The sequence below is a fragment of the Puma concolor genome, chromosome A1 (assembly GCF_028749965.1).
Source record: "Puma concolor isolate L17-30 chromosome A1, mPumCon1.1.hap2, whole genome shotgun sequence".
NCBI lineage: Eukaryota > Metazoa > Chordata > Mammalia > Carnivora > Felidae > Puma > Puma concolor.
The window spans coordinates 116,701,704-116,720,016 of NC_141667.1; the positions used below are offsets into that span (position 1 = coordinate 116,701,704).

General features: G+C 37.6%; 1 protein-coding gene across 6 annotated transcripts in view; it reads left to right on the forward strand.

Moving 5' to 3' along the window:
* The window catches only part of SLC38A9 (solute carrier family 38 member 9), an 82,414-nt gene that overhangs the window by 19,850 nt on the left and 44,251 nt on the right, over positions 1-18,313 (forward strand). For 4 of the 6 annotated variants that reach the window (XR_015249116.1, XM_025923698.2, XM_086700869.1 and 1 more), the window contains 3 exons: positions 13,588-13,720; positions 17,859-17,980; positions 18,118-18,181. Coding sequence is in view for 5 of the 6 variants with exons in the window: in XM_025923698.2 (XP_025779483.1) it covers positions 13,588-13,720; positions 17,859-17,980; positions 18,118-18,181 (319 nt within the window). In the remaining variant the exon portion in view is untranslated. Of the gene's footprint in view, positions 1-11,700; positions 11,786-13,587; positions 13,721-17,858; positions 17,981-18,117; positions 18,182-18,313 lie in introns of all 6 variants that reach the window. The other 2 variants (XM_086700861.1, XM_086700856.1) reach the window with 1 other exon arrangement.

An 18,313-nucleotide genomic window follows, 5' to 3' on the forward strand; every position in this document is an offset into this window, starting at 1 on the left:
CTTATACTTCTGAACATTATTATGTACATTATAAAACATAAAATAGAAATTATAAGATATAATCTTGATAATTTTATTTATGAACAGTATATTAAAACTTATGTGTATTATCAATAAGTGAATGTACTCTATTACTTTAAAATATTTTATAGTATTTTGCTACACAGTAATTCAAACTGATTTGAAGTTTATTTGTGTCTCATCCAGCAATTATGTGGAAGTTTTTGTTGAAATTTACTTGGTAGATTTTCATCCTCCCTGATGTCACTCAGTTCTTACATTGAGTGATTGCAGTGCTATTTTGTATATTCTAGTATCCCGTGCTATTTTTAAAATCCAAAATACTAGTGTTTTTTTAATACTGTTAATTTGAAAACAACGAGTAGTTTTGTTCCCCTTTTTTGGTTCTCTCTCCAAATTATCCCCCACTCTCTCCTCCTTCGTTTCTTACATCATTCTGGCTCTACTTTCAGCTCAGTTCTAGCATTTACTCCCCAACATATACACACCTGGAGAAGGTGGGGGAAAGACAGTTGCATCTTCAGAGGTGGCTAATCTCTCTGCTGGGGAAGGGGAGAACTTAATAGACAGAACTATCCCTACCAAGTTAATTGTGGGAGAAATCAAAACTGCTACAACTCCGTAGCTTCTGGCCAGAGTGGAGGAGCTGCCCACCTAGTCTGAACCCTCCATTTAAGGGGCACTAAATATTTCAGGAAGGTCTTGAAGTTCTTCTGGACCAGTTTTTTCAGAAGTGTCAGTTTGGAAAGTAACCAGGGTACAAGGAAGCAAAGGGGAGAGAAACATTAGATATAGTCTTATCTAATAATTTACTTTAGAATTATAACTTTTTTAAATGTCACCCACCCGCCCCTCCCTCCCACCCCCCATAAACCCTCAATTTGTTCTCAGTTTTTAGGAGTCTATTATGTTTTGGCTCCCTCCCTCTCTAACCATTTGTTTTCTTCCCCTCCCCCATGATCTTCTGTTAAGTTTCTCAGGATCCACATAGGAGTGAAAACATGGAATCTGTCCTTCTCTGTATGACTTATTTCACTTAGCATAACACTGTCCAGTTCCATCCATGTTGCTACAAAGGGCCATATTTCATTCTTTCTCATTGCCATGTAGTATTCCATTGTGTACATAAACCATAATTTCTTTATCCATTCATCAGTTGATGGACATTTAGGCTCTTTCCATAATTTAGCTATTTTTTTTTTATTATATGAAATTTATTGTCAAATTAGCTTCCATACAACACCCAGTGCTCATCCCAAAAGATGCCCTCTTCAATGCCCATCACCTACCCTCCCATCCCTCCCACCCCCCATCAACCCTCAGTTTGTTCTCAGTTTTTAAGAGTCTCTTATGCTTTGGCTCTCTCTCCCACTCTAACCTCTTTTTTTTCTTTTTTTTCCTTCCCCTCCCCCATGGGTTTCTGTTAAGTTTCTCAGGATCCACATGAGAGTGAAAACGTATGGTATCTGTCTTTCTCTGTATGGCTTATTTCACTTAGCATAACACTCTCCAGTTCAATCCACGTTGCTACAAAAGGCCATATTTCATTCTTTCTCATTGCCACGTAGTACTCCATTGTGTATATAAACCACAATTTCTTTATCCATTCATCAGTTGATGGACATTTAGGCTCTTTCCATAATTTGGCTATTGTTGAGAGTGCTGCTATAAACATTGGGGTACAAGTGCCCCTATGCATCAGTACTCCTGTATCTCTTGGGTAATTCCTAGCAGTGCTATTGCTGGGTCATAGGGTAGGTCTATTTTTAATTTTCTGAGGAACCTCCACACTGCTTTCCAGAGCGGCTGCACCAGTTTGCATTCCCACCAACAGTGCAAGAGGGTTCCCGTTTCTCCACATCCTCTCCAGCATCTATAGTCTCCCGATTTGTTCATTTTGGCCACTCTGACTGGCGTGAGGTGATATCTGAGTGTGGTTTTGATTTGTATTTCCCTGATAAGGAGCGACGTTGAACATCTTTTCATGTGCCTCTTGGCCATCCGGATGTCTTCTTTAGAGAAGTGTCTATTCATGTTTTCTGCCCATTTCTTCACTGGGTTATTTGTTTTTCGGGTGTGGAGTTTGGTGAGCTCTTTATAGATTTTGGATACTAGCCCTTTGTCCGATAGGTCATTTGCAAATATCTTTTCCCATTCCGTTGGTTGCCTTTTAGTTTTGTTGGTTGTTTCCTTTGCTGTGCAGAAGCTTTTTATCTTCATAAGGTCCCAGTAATTCACTTTTGCTTTTAATTCCCTTGCCTTTGGGGATGTGTTGAGTAAGAAATTGCTACGGCTGAGGTCAGAGAGGTCTTTTCCTGCTTTCTCCTCTAAGGTTTTGATGGTTTCCTGTCTCACATTCAGGTCCTTTATCCATTTTGAGTTTATTTTTGTGAATGCTGTGAGAAAGTGGTCTAGTTTCAACCTTCTGCATGTTGCTGTCCAGTTCTCCCAGCACCATTTGTTAAAGAGACTGTCTTTTTTCCATTGGATATTCTTTCCTGCTTTGTCAAAGATTAGTTGGTCATACTTTTGTGGGTCTAGTTCTGGGGTTTCTATTCTATGTCATTGGTCTATGTGTCTGTTTTTGTGCCAATACCATGGTGTCTTGATGATTACAGCTTTGTAGTAGAGGCTAAAGTCTGGGATTGTGATGCTTCTGGCTTTGGTTTTCTTGTTCTATGTTACTTTGGCTATTCGGGGTCTTTTGTGGTTCCATATGAATTTTAGGATTGCTTGTTCTAGCTTCGAGAACTAGAAGCTATTTTGATTGGGATTGTGTTGAATGTGTAGATACCTTTGGGTAGTATTGACATTTTAACAATATTTATTCTTCCAATCCATGAGCATGGAATGTTTTTCCATTTCTTTATATCTTCTTCAATTTCCTTCATAAGCTTTCTATAGTTTTCAGCATACAGATCTTTTACATCTTTGGTTAGGTTTATTCCTAGGTATTTAATGATTCTTGGTGCAATTGTGAATGAGATCAGTTTCTTTATTTGTCTTTCTGTTGCTTCATTATTAGTGTATAAGAATGCAACTGATTTCTGTACATTAATTTTGTATCCTGCAACTTTGCTGAATTCATGTATCAGTTCTAGCAGACACTTGGTGGAGTCTGTCGGGTTTTCCATGTATAATATCATGTCATCTGCAAAAAGTGAAAGCTTGACTTCATCTTTGCCAATTTTGATACCTTTGATTTCCATTCGTTGTCTGACTGCTGATGCTAGAACCTCCAACACTGTGTTAAACAACAGCAGTGAGAGTGTACATCCCTTTTGTGTTCCTGATCTCAGGGAGAAAGCTGTTTTTCCCCATTGAGGATGATATTAGCTATGGGCTTCTTATAAATGGCTTTTATGATGTTTAAGTATGTTCCTTCTATCCCAACTTTCTCGAGGGTTTTTATTAAGAAAGGATGCTGAATTTTGTCAAATGCTTTTTGTGCATCGATTGACAGGATCTTATGGTTCTTATCTTTTCTTTTATTAATGTGATGTATCACATTGATTGATTTGCGAATGTTGAACCAGCCCTGTAGCCCAGGAATGAATCCCACCTGATCATGGTGAATAATTCTTTTTATATGCTTTTGAATTCGATTTGCTAGTATCTTATTGAGAATTTTTGCATCCATATTCATCAGGGATGTTGGCTTGTAGTGCTCTTTTTTTACTGGGTCTTTGTCTAGTTTAGGAATCAAACTAATTCTGGCTTCATAGAATGAGTCTGGAAGTTTTCCTTCCCTTCCTATTTTTTGGAATAGCTTGAGAAGGATAGGTGTTATCTCTGCTTTAAATGTCTGGTAGAATTCCCCTGGGAAGCCATCTGGGACTGGACTCTTATTTGTTGGGAGATTTTTGATGACTGATTCAATTTCTTCGCTGGTTATGGGTCTGTTCAAGCTTTCTATTTCTTCCTGTTTGGGTTTTGGAAGTGTGTGGGTGTTTAGGAATTTGTCCATTTCTTCCAGGTTGTCCAGTTTGTTGGCGTATAATTTTTCATAGTATTCCCTGATTATTTCTGAGGGATTGGTTGTAATAATTCCATTTTCATTCATGATTTTATCTGTTTGGGTCATCTCCCTTTTCTTTTTGAGAAGCCTGGCTAAAGGTTTGTCAATTTTGTTTATTTTTTCAAAAAAACCAACTCTTGGTTTCATTGATCTGCTCTACAGTTTTTTTAGATTCTATATTGTTTATTTCTGCTCTGATCTTTATTATTTCTCCTTTTGCTGGATTTGGGGTGTCTTTGCTGTTTTGCTTCTATTTCCTTTAGGTGTGCTGTTAGATTTTGTATTTGGGATTTTTCTTGTTTCTTGAGATAGGCCTGGATTGCAATGTATTTTCCTCTTAGGACTGCCTTCGTTGCATCCCAAAACATTTGGATTGTTGTATTTTCATTTTCATTTGTTTCCATATATTTTTTAATTTCTTCTCTAATTACCTGGTTGATCCATTCATTCTTTAGTAGGGTGTTTTTTAACCTCCATGCTTTTGGAGGTTTTCCAGACTTTTTCCTGTGGTTGATTTCAAGCTTCCTCACATTGTGGTCTGAAAGTATGCATGGTATGATCTCAATTCTTGTATACTTATGAAGGGCTGTTTTGTGACCCAGTATGTGATCTATGTTGGAGAAGGTTCCATGTGCACTCGAGAAGAAAGTATATCTGTTGCTTTGGGATGCAGAGTTCTCAATATATCTGTCAAGTCCATCTGATCCAGTGTATCATTCAGGGCCCTTGTTTCTTTATTGATACTGTGTCTAGATGATCTATCCAATGTTGTAAGTGGAGTATTAAAGTCCCCTGCAATTACCACATTCTTATCAATAAGGTTGCTTATGTTTGTGATTAATTGTTTTATATATTTGGGGGCTCCCGTATTCGGCACATAGACGTTTATAATTGTTAGCTCTTCCTGATGGATTGACCCTGTAATTATTATATAATGCCCTTCTTCATCTCTTGTTACAGCCTTTAATTTGAAGTCTAGTTTGTCTGATATAAGTATGGCTAGTCCAGCATTCTTTGGACTTCCAGTAGCATGATAGATAGTTCACCATCCCCTCACTTTCAATCTGAAGGTGTCCTCAGGTCTAAAATGAGTCTCTTGTAGACAGCAAATAGATGGGTCTTGTTTTTTTTATCCATTCTGATATCCTATGTCTTTTGGTTGGAGCATTTAGTCCATTTACATTCAGTGTTATTATTGAAAGATACGGGTTTAAAGTCATTGTGATGTCTGTAGGTTTCATGCTTGCAGTGATGTCTCTGGTGCTTTGTCTCACAGGATCCCCTCTAGGATCTCTTGTAGGGCTGATTTAGTGGTGCTGAATTCCTTCAGTTTTTGTTTGTTTGGGAAGACCTTTATCTCTCCTTCAATTTAAATGACCGACTTGCTGGATAAAAGATTCTCGGCTGCATATTTTTTCTGTTCATCACATTGAAGATTTCCTGCCATTCCTTTCTGGCCTTCCAAATTTCAGTAGACATATCCGTCATGAGTCTTACCGATCTCCCTTTAAATGTTAGAGCATATTTATCCCTAGCTGTTTTCAGAATTTTCTCTTTATCCTTGTATTTTGCCGGTTTCACTATGATATGTCATGCAAAAGATCGATTCAGGTTGCATCTGAAGGGAGTTCTCTGTGCCTCTTGGATTTCAATGCCTTTTTCCTTCCCCAGATCAGGGAACTTCTCAGCTATGATTTCTTCAAGTACACCTTAAGCACCTTTCCCTCTCTCTTCCTCCTCTGGAATCCCAATTATGCATACATTATTTTGCTTAATTATGTCACTTAGTTCTCTAAGTCTCCCCTCATACTCCTGGATTTTTTTATCTCTCTTTTTCTCAGCTTCTTCTTTTTCCATAATTTTATCTTCTAATTCGCCTAATTCCTCCTCTGCCTCTTCAATCCCAGCTGTGGTTGCCTCCATTTTATTTTGCAGCTCATTTATAGCATTTTTTTAGCTCCTCCTGACTGTTTCTTAGTCCCTTGATCTCTGTACAAATAGATTCTCTGCTGTCATTTTCTGTTATATTGCTTAAATCGTTTTTGATCAATTCGTTAGCTGTTGCTACTTCCTGGAGTTTCTTTTGAGGAGAATTCCTCCATTTCATCATTTTGGATAGTCCCTGGAGTGGTGTGGAACTGCAGGGCTCTTCCTCTGTGCTGTCTGGAGTAACTTGTGTTGGTGGGCGGGGCGCAGTCAGTCCTGATGTCTGCCCCCAGCCCACTGCTGGGGCCACAGTCAGACTGGTGTGTACCTTATCTTCCCCTCTCCCAGGGGAAGGACTCACTGTGGAGTGGTGTGGCTTCTGTTCGGGCTACTTGCACACTACTAGTCTTTTGGTACGGCTTCGATGGGATCTTGCGTATTAGCCGGGGTGGATCTGCAAGGCGCACAGGGGCTGGAGGGGCTGGAGGGGCTGGAGGGTCAGCTCACTCTGCCTTTGGTGGTCCACTAGGGAGGGGCCCTGTGGCACCGGGAGGGAGGCAGACCCATTGGAGGGATGGATCCACAGAAGCACAGCGTTGGGTATTTGCAAGGTGCAAGCAAGTTCTGTGACAGGAACTGGCTCCCTTTGGGATTTTGGCTGGGGGATGGGTGAGGGAGATGGCCCTTCCCAGTGCCTTTGTTCCCCACCAAGCTGAGCTCCGTCCTCCCGGGCTCAACAACTCTCCCTCCCGCTCTCCGAGCAGAGCTGTTGACTTATAACATTCCATATGTTAAGTCCCACTGGTTGTCAGAACACACTCCGTCCAGCCCCTCTGCTTTTGCAAGCCAGACTTGGGGCTCTGCCGTGCGTGGTGGGCTGGCTGCCCCTCCACTGTCCTGGCTCCCTCCCACCAGTCTGTATAGCGCGCATCGCCTCTCCGCCCTTCCTACCCCCTTCCGTGGGCCTCTCAGTCTACACTTGGCTCCAGAGAGTCTGTTTTGCTAGTCTTCTGGTGGTTATTGGGGTAAATTAGGCAGATGTGGGTGGAATCTAAGCGATCAGCAGGACGCGGTGAACCCAGCATCGTCCTTCGCCGCCATCTTCCTGCCCTCTTCCACAGTTGACTTTTTATAGCAAAAAGTAGATAACTTGTATTTAAGTTTGACACTCTTTAAGGTATTTTGCCAAAAGATAACCAATAAATGTCTTTTTGTGTGTGTGTGTTTAATTATTTATTTTTGAGAGGTAGACAGAGAATCCTAAGTAGGCTCTGTGCTAGCAGCACAGGGCCTGATGCAGGGCTCAAACTCAGGAACCGTGAGATCATGACCTGAGTCCAAATCAAGACTCAGATGCTTAACCAACCGAACCACCTAGGCACTCCTATAACCAGTAAATTTCTGTATGATACAGAAGATGTTATGGTCCCTTTTGATCTCATTACTAAATTTTGAAAAAATGTGTTAAAGACCCGTTTTTAAAGTCTTTAATCACATATGTGTACAGAAGACTGTATAGCTCTTAAGCACAATTTTAAAGATAATTATAAAGCCAGTACCTGTACAACCAACACGAGGGTCTAGATATAACAGCACCTCATATGTTCCTCATATGTCTTTCACCAAACACTCTTCCTTCCTCTATAGGTAAACACTCTTCTCCCATTTGTGTGACCATTTCCCTACTTTTCATTATTTATTGTCTCTGTATCCCTAAAATACTGAAATCAGTTTTACATTTTTGTAGACTTCATGTAAATGAGATCATACTGTATGTATTATTTTGGAATTTTTGTTTATAATTTTCACCCAAGTTGTGTGTAACAATAGTTCTTTCCAGTGCTTTCTGGCATTTCATTCTATGAGTATCTGCAGTTTATGTATACATTCTACTGTTGTTGGACATTTGAGTTGTCTCCAGTGTGGAGATCTTACAAATAACATTCCTATAAGCATTAGTCTATGTGTATTTAGCATACATGTGCAAGAACTTCTCTAGGATAAATTCCTGGGAGTGCACTTGCCTGGTAGTGGTGTATGTGTATATTCAACTTAACTGGATAATGCCAAACTCTTTTCTACAGGAATTCTATCAGTTTACATTTCCACTATATTGTATAACAGTTTCCATTACATTATCTCCTACTAGTGCTTGGTATTGTCAGATTTTAAAATTATAGCAATTTATAATTTTAAAATTATAACAATGGAATCTCATGTTTTCTTACAAGAGAATGAAGCCATTCATGGGATTACAGGTGATTGTGTTTGTTATGCTTTTTTTTTACTTTGTAGACTATTTACACTTACCTCTTTAGCTACCACTCCATTTCTTTTGTTCCTTTTTACAGAAGACTCTTTGCAAGGATTATTTATACTCATCGTATCCAGTTTTTCTCTTGATCCCAGTTCAGACAGGCTTTTGCCCTTACTACTCCACTGAGACTACTCATATCAAAGTCATTGGTGGTCATTTCATTGATCAGTTCCCATCTCATTTGTCTTTGCAGTAGCACTTGACACAATCATTCTGTCCTGAAAAATTTTTAATTGGTTTGAGGATAACTCAAATTAACCAGATTAACACCCTAAGTTGATTTTTGTACAGGTTGCTTCTCATTTTGTACAGTATTTGATACTTTGATTACTCCCTCCATCATTTCTCCCCCCAAGTTTTATTTTAAATACTTTAAATGTACAGAAAAGTTGAAAGCATTATCCCCATAATTTTTCATTCACTTTTTTTCTGATTATAAAGGTAATACAAGTTTCAATGGTTGTAGTATGGTTATATAAGATGTCATTGTAGAACCTGAGTGGAGTGTTAATGGGAATACTTTCTGTACTATATTTCTAACTTCTATATGACTCTAATTTATTTCAAAATAATGGGGCATTTGGCTGGCTCAGTTGGTAAGTGTGCGACTCTTGATGTTGGAATCATGAGTTTGAGCCCCACGTTGGGGATAGAGTTTACCTGAAAAAATTATTTCAAAATAAACTTTTCTGTAAAGTGTTACACCATACTTTACTCATCGTATTCTAATGAGCTTTTAATTTTTTTTTAATGTTTGTTTATTTTTTGAGACACAGAGACAGAGTGTGAGTGGAGGAGGGGCAGAGAGAGAGAGAGAGGAAGACACAGAATCCGAAGCAGGCTCTAGGGTCTGAGCTGTCAGCACAGAGCCCAATGTGGGGCTCAAACCCACAAGCTGTGAGATCATGAGAGCCACCCAGGTGCCCTCTAATGAGCTTTTACAATACGCCATGTACTATTCTATGCCCTGAGAATATAAGAGTGACCAAATTGACAAAAGTCCCTCCTCTTGTGGATCTTAATTTACTGGAGGCAATAAAATATATTTACCAATAATAAATAAATATGTATTGTGTTGGAGAGTATAAATGCTAAGGAGATCTTGTAAAGCAGAGAAGATCTATGAAATGACAAGGGTAAAGAACTGGGTTGAAATTTTAGCTATGCTGTCAAGGGTAGCTAAATACCTTATTCCACAAGTGAGGAAAGACCTGAAAGAAGAAGCCATGAAGGTATTTAGGGAAAGGCCTTCAGAGGCTTTGTTTTTACCTGAAATTACTAACAAAGATCCTGGAGCAGGTGTTTGTTTATAGTGTTTCAGGAACTGTGAAGAGGCTGGTGTGATTAGTATGGTAAGCATTGAAGTCTAAGAGATGCAATGGGTGGGAGAGTTTGGCTAAGTCAGTTGAGTGTCTGACTCTTAATTTTGCCTCAGTTCATGATCCCAGAGTAATGGGATCAAGCCCTGCTTGATTCTGCTTAAGATTCTCTCCCTCTCTCTCTCTCTCTCTCTCTCTCTCTCTCTCTCTGTCTCTCTGTCTCTCTCACTCTCTGACTCTCTGCTCCACTCATGCTTCCTCTCTCTCTCAAAAAAAAAAAAAAAAATTCAGACTGGAGATAGTTTAAGTGCCATCAGCATATGCATGATATTTAAATTTATGTGACTAGATGAGACCACCAAGACCATGACTCTAGATAGAGAAGAAAAAATGCCACTGGCTTAAATTCTGGGTAACTCTGATATTTGAGGGTTGAAATTAGAGAAGGAATCAGCAGAAGAGTCTGAGACTGGGGGTTCTTCCCTTTTGGATCATATCCTTCATTGGCATGTGAGGTCTTCTGTGTCCTGGCCCATGTTTGCCTTATAATATTACCACTTTTCCCACTACTTACAGTTTTCAAAAACACATCATGCTCTCTCTCCTTGTTCTTTCTACGTGTTCTTACATATTTTTTGGAAACACTGTTTCTTTCCTACTTTTTCCCATATCTGTCTACCTCTGTATCTTTTAGGATTCACCTCAGGTGTTACTTCTTTAGTGGTCTGCCAGACATGGGTTAGCTTCTCCTTCTGTTTGATCACACAGTACACTGCACGCACGTACCCAACACCACACAAGTCTGTCCACTCTTTCTTGCTCCCACTGTTTTTTATAAGCACTCACTCTCTTTTTCTATTTTTCCCCCTGGACTGGGATTGCTTACTCCAGCAGATTATGATCCTATAATCTCCTCCAGCAGATTATGATCCTTCAGTTTCTATGTCTTAATTATTATTAAATGTTTAGAACTATGCTTAACTATGCTTGGTTGGCACTTAAATAATATTTAATAAATTTTGAGAACCAGTACAAAATAATTAACCATAGTAGAGAAGATCCTTAGGCTCAGCCTTTGGTAATATTGAGTGAAACTGGAATGTAGAGCAGGATTTTTGTGAAAAAGGATGTTGTATAAGCACCAGGGAAAGCGAGAAACACATCAGCAAGTTGGAGGTTACCAATATTTTTGTTGTAGCAGCAAGAAATTTCTAGGTACAGTGGCTTGATTAACTTCTTTTCTGTCTTCATTGAAAATCTGCCTGTCAGACATAGCATTTTACCAAGGAGGAAGAAACAAGTACTGTGGGTTCATTATTTTGAATGTTTATTTGCTTGAGATTTTTAAATACTTGATTCCGTTTTCATTTTTTAAGAAACTACCCCAATTTGGCAGGTGTTGGAGGGCTTCAGCTTTCATGGAGATGTGAATAAAGGAACAAACAGCTTTAAATCATAGGTCTTCACATTGAGTATGAACCTTATAAGTCAAGGAATTGTTATTAACTTTCAGAGGAGTATAACTGGTCAGTAGAAGGGTGGAGACAGATTTAAAAGCCAAAAGTTTTTAAGGAATGTAAGGAGTGGAACCTAGAAAAGGTGTTAGGTAGAAATAACATTTCTCTGTTTATAAGTTTGTTAAATGAATATATGGGATTTTGAGTCACATTTCTAAATATTTTAAAAATTTTGCTGAATGTTTAAGGTACTTTTTTTCTGTAGCATAACCATAAATACTTATAAGGTAAAACAAATATAACTTCTACATGAAATATCATAATTTATTTTCGCTGTGATACAATTGAGCTATACTTCAAATGGGAAGTAATACTGATAGGGAGCAATCATGTGAAACCGTGTTCAAAAGAAAAAACCCAAATTTCAAAAGTATTTAATTCTTAATACTGTTCTCTGTATAATACTAATTTTAAAAATGTTTTCAGATCCAACTAAAGTTCAGTTTAGAAATGTAATTTATATTTTTTGCTCTCAGATGAAGCTTTAACATATGTTTCTAATAATTTAGTTAAGATATGCTGAGTTGGATATTTTTAAAGAGAATCTGTTTTGAAAAGATTCCAAAATATTTGTTTGAACAGGCACTCAGCATCTCGATGAAAACTGTCGGAAAAGAAAAACTTTCAGAGTCATTCTGCTCTCAGAGTACCCAAGCCAACTAAACTGGTACAGTTAACACTTTTTTTAGATGCCAGAAGCCAAAAAATGTAGCACTTCCTGGACTGCTTTTCAGCAAGGCCTTCAAGCCAATTTAGTGGTTGATATTAATACCGTTGAATTTTCAGAGTAAGAAGCTACAAGTAGAATATTTATACTTTTCTATCACTACCATTCTTGTTAGTCTCTTTTAGTAATCCTTGATTAGTTGCATTCTCTCCTTTATGTTGACTTTAAGCTGTAGTTCTTTCTTGAACTTTGCGGGATATCATTCTTACAAAACAAGAAATGAATGCTCTGTAGATTGTGACCCCAGGTATGATTAAACTGTTTCCTGGACATAAATATTTTACATTGCTTTTTAGTACTACTGATGCAGTAGATATGCAAATTATATAAAATACCATAGTGCTTTGGGAGGATTGGTAGTTACCTCAGACTACCAAGTAGGGATAGTTTATTCAGCCTCTGACTGTTTCATTTTCTTTATATCCCCTTCATATTTATTGACATCCCTTAGTTCACTTAGTAATGATACGCTTAGTGTAGATATAATGTCACGTTGATCTCCCTATCCATATTATTTGCTCTAGTAAGTGCTCTTCTTTAAGATATTTGGTGTATTGAATTGGAGAGTACCTGTCCCACTTAGGTGCTGTGGTGGAGAGTAAATAGCAAAAGGAAGATTCAGAGATTCTGTATACTAACTAGAGAGACAAGATTAAATTTAACATCTATACTACGATTTCTCTTATAGCTAGTAGTTGGAAAAAATAGCAGAAACTAAAATTTCAGTCACTTGGTTTTTCAGGTGATTCCACAGGACCAGATTAACTGTCTCCACAAATGACTAGCATAAATTTTAAGCTTCTTTCAGAACTATAAATATAGAAGAGTTATATGGAACCAGAGAAATCTAGTTTTTTTTCCTTCATTACTTGGATCTGTATGTAATCTGAAATAGCATAGTACATGCAGTTTGGGGCACAGTATCATTTGTGACTTTGAGGGATCTGAGAGTCAGTGGAGGAAAGCAGTCCTTTTCATGCTACTCTGCCTGGTCTTTCTGTTTTGGAGTCCATTACTGGAAGCTTAGAAAGCAAATGGAAGGAGTTTTGTTAGGAACTGGCAGGGTTAATGACTGAAAATGATGATTGAAAACCAGAATCTACAGTTAATTGGGACACAGTTATGGGAAGGGAGTATACACATAAATAATAACATAATAGGATTTGTTACTGAAATCCAAGAAAAGTAGAATAAGGCAAAATATCTCTGGTGTCTTGATGTTCCATTTGACAGTACTTTGGATAAGTTTCACAAGGGAGATGGTTGAGATCACTTATCTGTATTTTATTTGTCATAGGAAGTAACATTGGCCCGTAAAGAAGGAATAGAGACTGTTGAGTAGAAGAACATTTATGTCAGTAATTTCTCTGATTTAGTGCCAAAAGCCTTTTGAGAGAATATTCAAAGTTGTGTGGATCTAAATTTCATTGTTGAAAACTGTCAGCTGCTATATTTATTTTTAATAATTGATTGAAGCTCTTTCTGTTATGTCTCCTCTATTGCTAAATTCCTAAAGAGTAGAAACGAGTGTTTATGATAGTATTAGGAGACAAAAGCTTTATTCTGTGGATTGGATAATGCTTCTTTTGTAAAATTTTCTTTTCCCACCAAAAGTGAGAAGTGAATGTCTTGTGGTGGTGCATCTCATTTCTAATGGGGGACAAGAAGTTATTTTCTTCAATGGCTGACTTCCAGAATTTCTGGCTGAATGTTCTTTGTCAAGTGTATATTCCCTTCTCTAGGCCTTTCTATATAGAGCCCACAAACATCGTCAATGTGAATGATGTCATTCAGAGGGTTAGCGACCATGCCTCTGCTATGAACAAGAGGATTCATTACTACAGCCGGCTCACCGCTCCTGCAGACAAGGCACTGGTAAGGGGGAAAACATGGCTAATTGTCTAAGGTTACATTGAAATGAACAGTGAACAGCATAAGCCAGGGGGACTCCCAGTGATTGAACTTTTTGCTGGCCATATTCCAAGGATGGCATCATGGAAAGTCAAGATAGTAATTAACACATGTCTTACATCTCAGGCTAGTTCATTCTTATCTAGCGTAACTTAGAGATTTGGAACAACCTCTCTATGTTGATAATAGCCTAAGAGATTTGTTGGATTAAATTCTGCTAGTCCCCAGTCCTAAGAGCTTTTTGGAGGACAGACTACTTCTGAAATACTTGAGGTTATTGATTAAAAACATAAATAATAACAAGTCTGGTTAGTCTGTTCAGTTTTTAAGTTTGAAGCTATGAGGGAAAGATGTTTTTAGAAATTTTCTGCAGGAATGGGAAACTGAAATACATGCAAATGTATAATATTTTTACTATTTAGCACTGTCCTTTTGTAGATAAAATACATAGGTCAAAGAGCAGATTTTAAACATTTTAGGCTTTGTGGGCCACATACAGTTATATATTCTTCACTTTTATTTTATGACCATTATAAATATAAAAACCATTCCTAGCAAAGGGGCTGTAAAAAATTGGTTTGAAGGCCAGATTTGACCCATGGACTATAGTTATTGACTCTTGATCTTCTAAAATCTATATTATTTTAGGATCAGAAACATATTGGAAGTAATTTGTTTGCTTATAAGAATTATCATATATGAGATATTTGGAAACTTAAAGAAAAATGGAAATTTTAGATATTTACTAAAGGGCAATGATTAGGATATCACTTGAACATAGATATCTCACTAAAGCCTTCTGAGGTATTACGATCTCCTTTTGTATAGCCAAAATAAGGACATCCCAAATATTCTGAGTGGTGTCGTTTTTTTCCCCAATTTTTTCACTTTTTCCTCCCCCAGGCATTTATATCAGTAGTTACAGTAAAGTCTTAGTTCTATAACAGAATTATCTCAGTCCTCTGTGGAGTAGAAGTAATCTAGTATCTCTGGGTCTAATTCAGACCTCCTAGGGGCTCTGCTTGTGGAAGCAAAGTTCAGAGATACTGACTGGGCCAGTCTAGGCCTGAATGAACATTGCTTGCCTGGAAATTAAGTCAGCATTGTACACCAAATTGAATACCTTTTGTTAACTGACAGTGAAATAACTCTAAATCAAAGTATATAAACAGTGGTCAACAGAGATCAAAAGGTAACAGTGTGATATGACCATTTTTAATGAATATATGTATACATCCATGCTCATTTTCTGAGAATTCCAAAATTATTTTTCTTAAAAGATTTTTAAGGGCAAAACAATGTGAAGCCGTAAGTGTCAGGATTTTATAGAATTAAACATTTTATTTCTGAAAATTTCCTCATTTACCTTAATATTTTTATTCTAAAATCAGGAAGAGAAGAAAATTATTTGGCTGCCAACATCTCCTAGATCCTTGTTAATAAAAGCAGGGCCTGCACAAGCCAGCAGTATTGGCATCACTGAGAACTTACTAAAAATACAGAATCCTATTCTTTACTCCAGACTTACTGAATCATAATCTGTGCTTAACAATATCCCTGTGTCAATCACAGGAAAATTCAAGTTCGAAAAGCACTGCCCTAGATTACTATCAGAGTGTGGGATCCAATTCTCCATTTTTTCTGTAATTCTAAGAATTGGGAGCTGCTTCTTTTTTTTTTTTTTTTTTTTTTTAATGTTTATTTATTTTTGAGGGAGAGAGAGAGACATATAGCGTGAGTAGGGGAGGGGCAGAGAGGGGAGACGCAGAATCCCATGCAGGCTGCAAGCTGCAGGCTCCAGGCTCCAGGCTCCAGGCTCTGAGCTGTTAGCATGACTTGACCTGAAGTCAGATGCTTAACTGACTGAGTCACCCAGGGACCCCAAGAATTTGCAACTTCTTAACTTCTCTAGCTTGTAATCCTGCCCCCTATAACTTTTGATTTTCACTTTTTCTGACCTTTGCTATCATGGTTTATCTCCTGACTGATGCAGGCATGGCCCTTCCCCTTTTTCTTTTTTATTCCCAGGAGGAATGAGGATAAAAGAGAAGGCAACAAACCCATTTCCATATATGCCTTTTCATTCTTAAGTAGGCTTAATACTCAGTGTAGAGCCAAATGCAGGGCTTGAACTCATGACCCTCAGATTAAGAGTTGGATGCTTAACAGACTGAGCCACCCAGGTGCCCCTCCATATATGCCTTTTTATCTCTCAGAAGTAGTTGTTTCCAAAGCCACACCAGGCATAACATTTGAGACATTCTTTTCCTACAAGATACCACCAATCATACGCATAAATAGAGAATGATTCGACACTTTCTTTTTGCACCAGTCCATATCTTGTCTTACTACTGAGGCCCAGTGTTCCATCACCTCCTTGACATCTTCCCCAACTATTCTAGTCCCCGTTAATTTTTTGTCATTCCTTCCATATAGTATCCCGCACTTAATTTTTTTTATCTCTGATAGCCTTATCTGATTGCTTCATGTATCTTCCAGCTGGAATTTAAGCTTCTTAAAGTTGTGGACTGTATTTTTTTTCTTGAACTCTAAACCTAGCACAAAGTTGTAAATTTACTTACTAGGTGCTGAATATAAAAGATTGTTGATTTATGCCAGACAGCTCCTATGTCTTTAACTACTGTACTACTATATATAGGACTGCATATTCTCAAGAGCTATTCTCAGGGAGATGGGCATAGTTATACCAGAGTACTGTAATATCTTCCCTCCATAGGGAGGTAGAATTCAGAAAATATGTATGAGGGGGCAAGGTGGGAGCTATGTGTATAGGAAATATATTATCTGTTCAGTCGTCTGTGTGCTTTCAAACTCTCTTAGCTCCTTCCCTCTTGCTTACATACTCCATCTTTAAGAATTCTTGCTTTGCCTTTCCTTAGGCTGTGTTAGCTCACCTTTTTTTTCTTCTGCTTTTTAAATGCTTTAGTAAGCATGTAAAAGAATGGTCTATATTTATTTTTCCATTGTTTATCTTCTATTGACTCTCAATTCTTTTTTTTTTTTAATTCAAGGTAGTTAACATACAGTATAGTCTTGACTTCAGAAGTAGAACCCAGTGATTGATCTCTTACATATGACAACCAATGCTCATCCCAACAAATGCCCTTCTTAATGTCCATCACCCATTCACCCCATCCTCCCATCCACCTCCTCTCCAGCAACCCTCAGTTTGTTCTCTGTATTTAAGAGTCTTTTATGGTTTGCCTCCCTCTCTATTTTTATCTTATTTTTCCTTCCCTTCCCCATGATTATCTATTGTGTTTCTCAAATTTCACATAGGAGTAAAATCATACGACATCTGTCTATGATTCACTTATTTCACTTAGCATACTCTCTAGTCCCATCCACATTGTTGCAAATGGCAAGATTTCATTCTTTTTTTATCACAGAGTAGTATTCCAGTGTGTGTGTGTGTGTGTGTGTGTGTGTGTGTGTGTGTGTGTGTGTGTATACACCGCCTCTTCTTTAATCCATTCATCAGTCACTGGACATTTGGGCCCTTTTCGTAATTTGGCTATTGTTGATAGCACTGCTATAAACGTTGGGGTGCACATGCCCCTCAAATCAGCAGTTTTGTATCCTTTGGATAAATACCTAATAGTGCAATTGCTGGGTCATAGGGTAGTTCTGTTTTTAATTTTTTGGCTTTCAATTCTTTATAATTTGAGTTCCCTACCTACCTCTTTGGTAAAACCACTCTCACAGAGGAGTTCACTGGCCACTTGACTCTTGAAATTCCCCTAATCTAAGGTCCAAATCTCCTCTATCTAGAATTCTTTAATCTCAGTCTTTGCTGACTCTTCTTTATTTCTCATGAAAATAAAGAGAAAAATACTTTGGCAGTTGTGTATTTTTAAGAATTCATTCTCATTTCACATGAACGGTTTCTTATATTCTTGAAACTCTTTTCCTTTAGATCTACTATATTTGGAAAGTATTTTTTATGTTAATAAATCAGAAATACGTGTTTGTTCATGATACTTAGAAATGTGTCTAGAGTCAGGTAATCTGATGTATAGAAAATATCCTGTTTTGCACATTTACTGGTTCTAACATTTCTCTGTGTTTCTTCTCTTACTAGATTGCTCCAGATCATGTAGTTCCAGCTCCAGAAGAGTGCTATGTATATAGTCCATTGGGTTCTGCTTATAAACTCCAAAGTTACACTAAAGGATATGGTAAAAACACCAGTTTAGTAACCATGTGAGTAAACTTAATTTTTGGAGCATTACTTAAACTATAAATAAATGAAAATTACTGGTTATTTTAATTTTTGTCTTAATTAAGATATTTGAATAGTTAAACTCCATATTTTTACTGCTGTTACTCTGTGTTTTCAGTTTTATGATTTGGAATACCATGATGGGAACATCTATACTAAGTATTCCTTGGGGCATGAAACAGGTAATATAATTTTTCAGCATGCTTTTTGCCTGAATTTTTTTTCTCTTAATAGTGTAAGCTTTATAATAAAGGTTTTAATAAATCTACGTAAAATTTATTAAAGAAAATAGGTAATTATACTTAATTTTACAT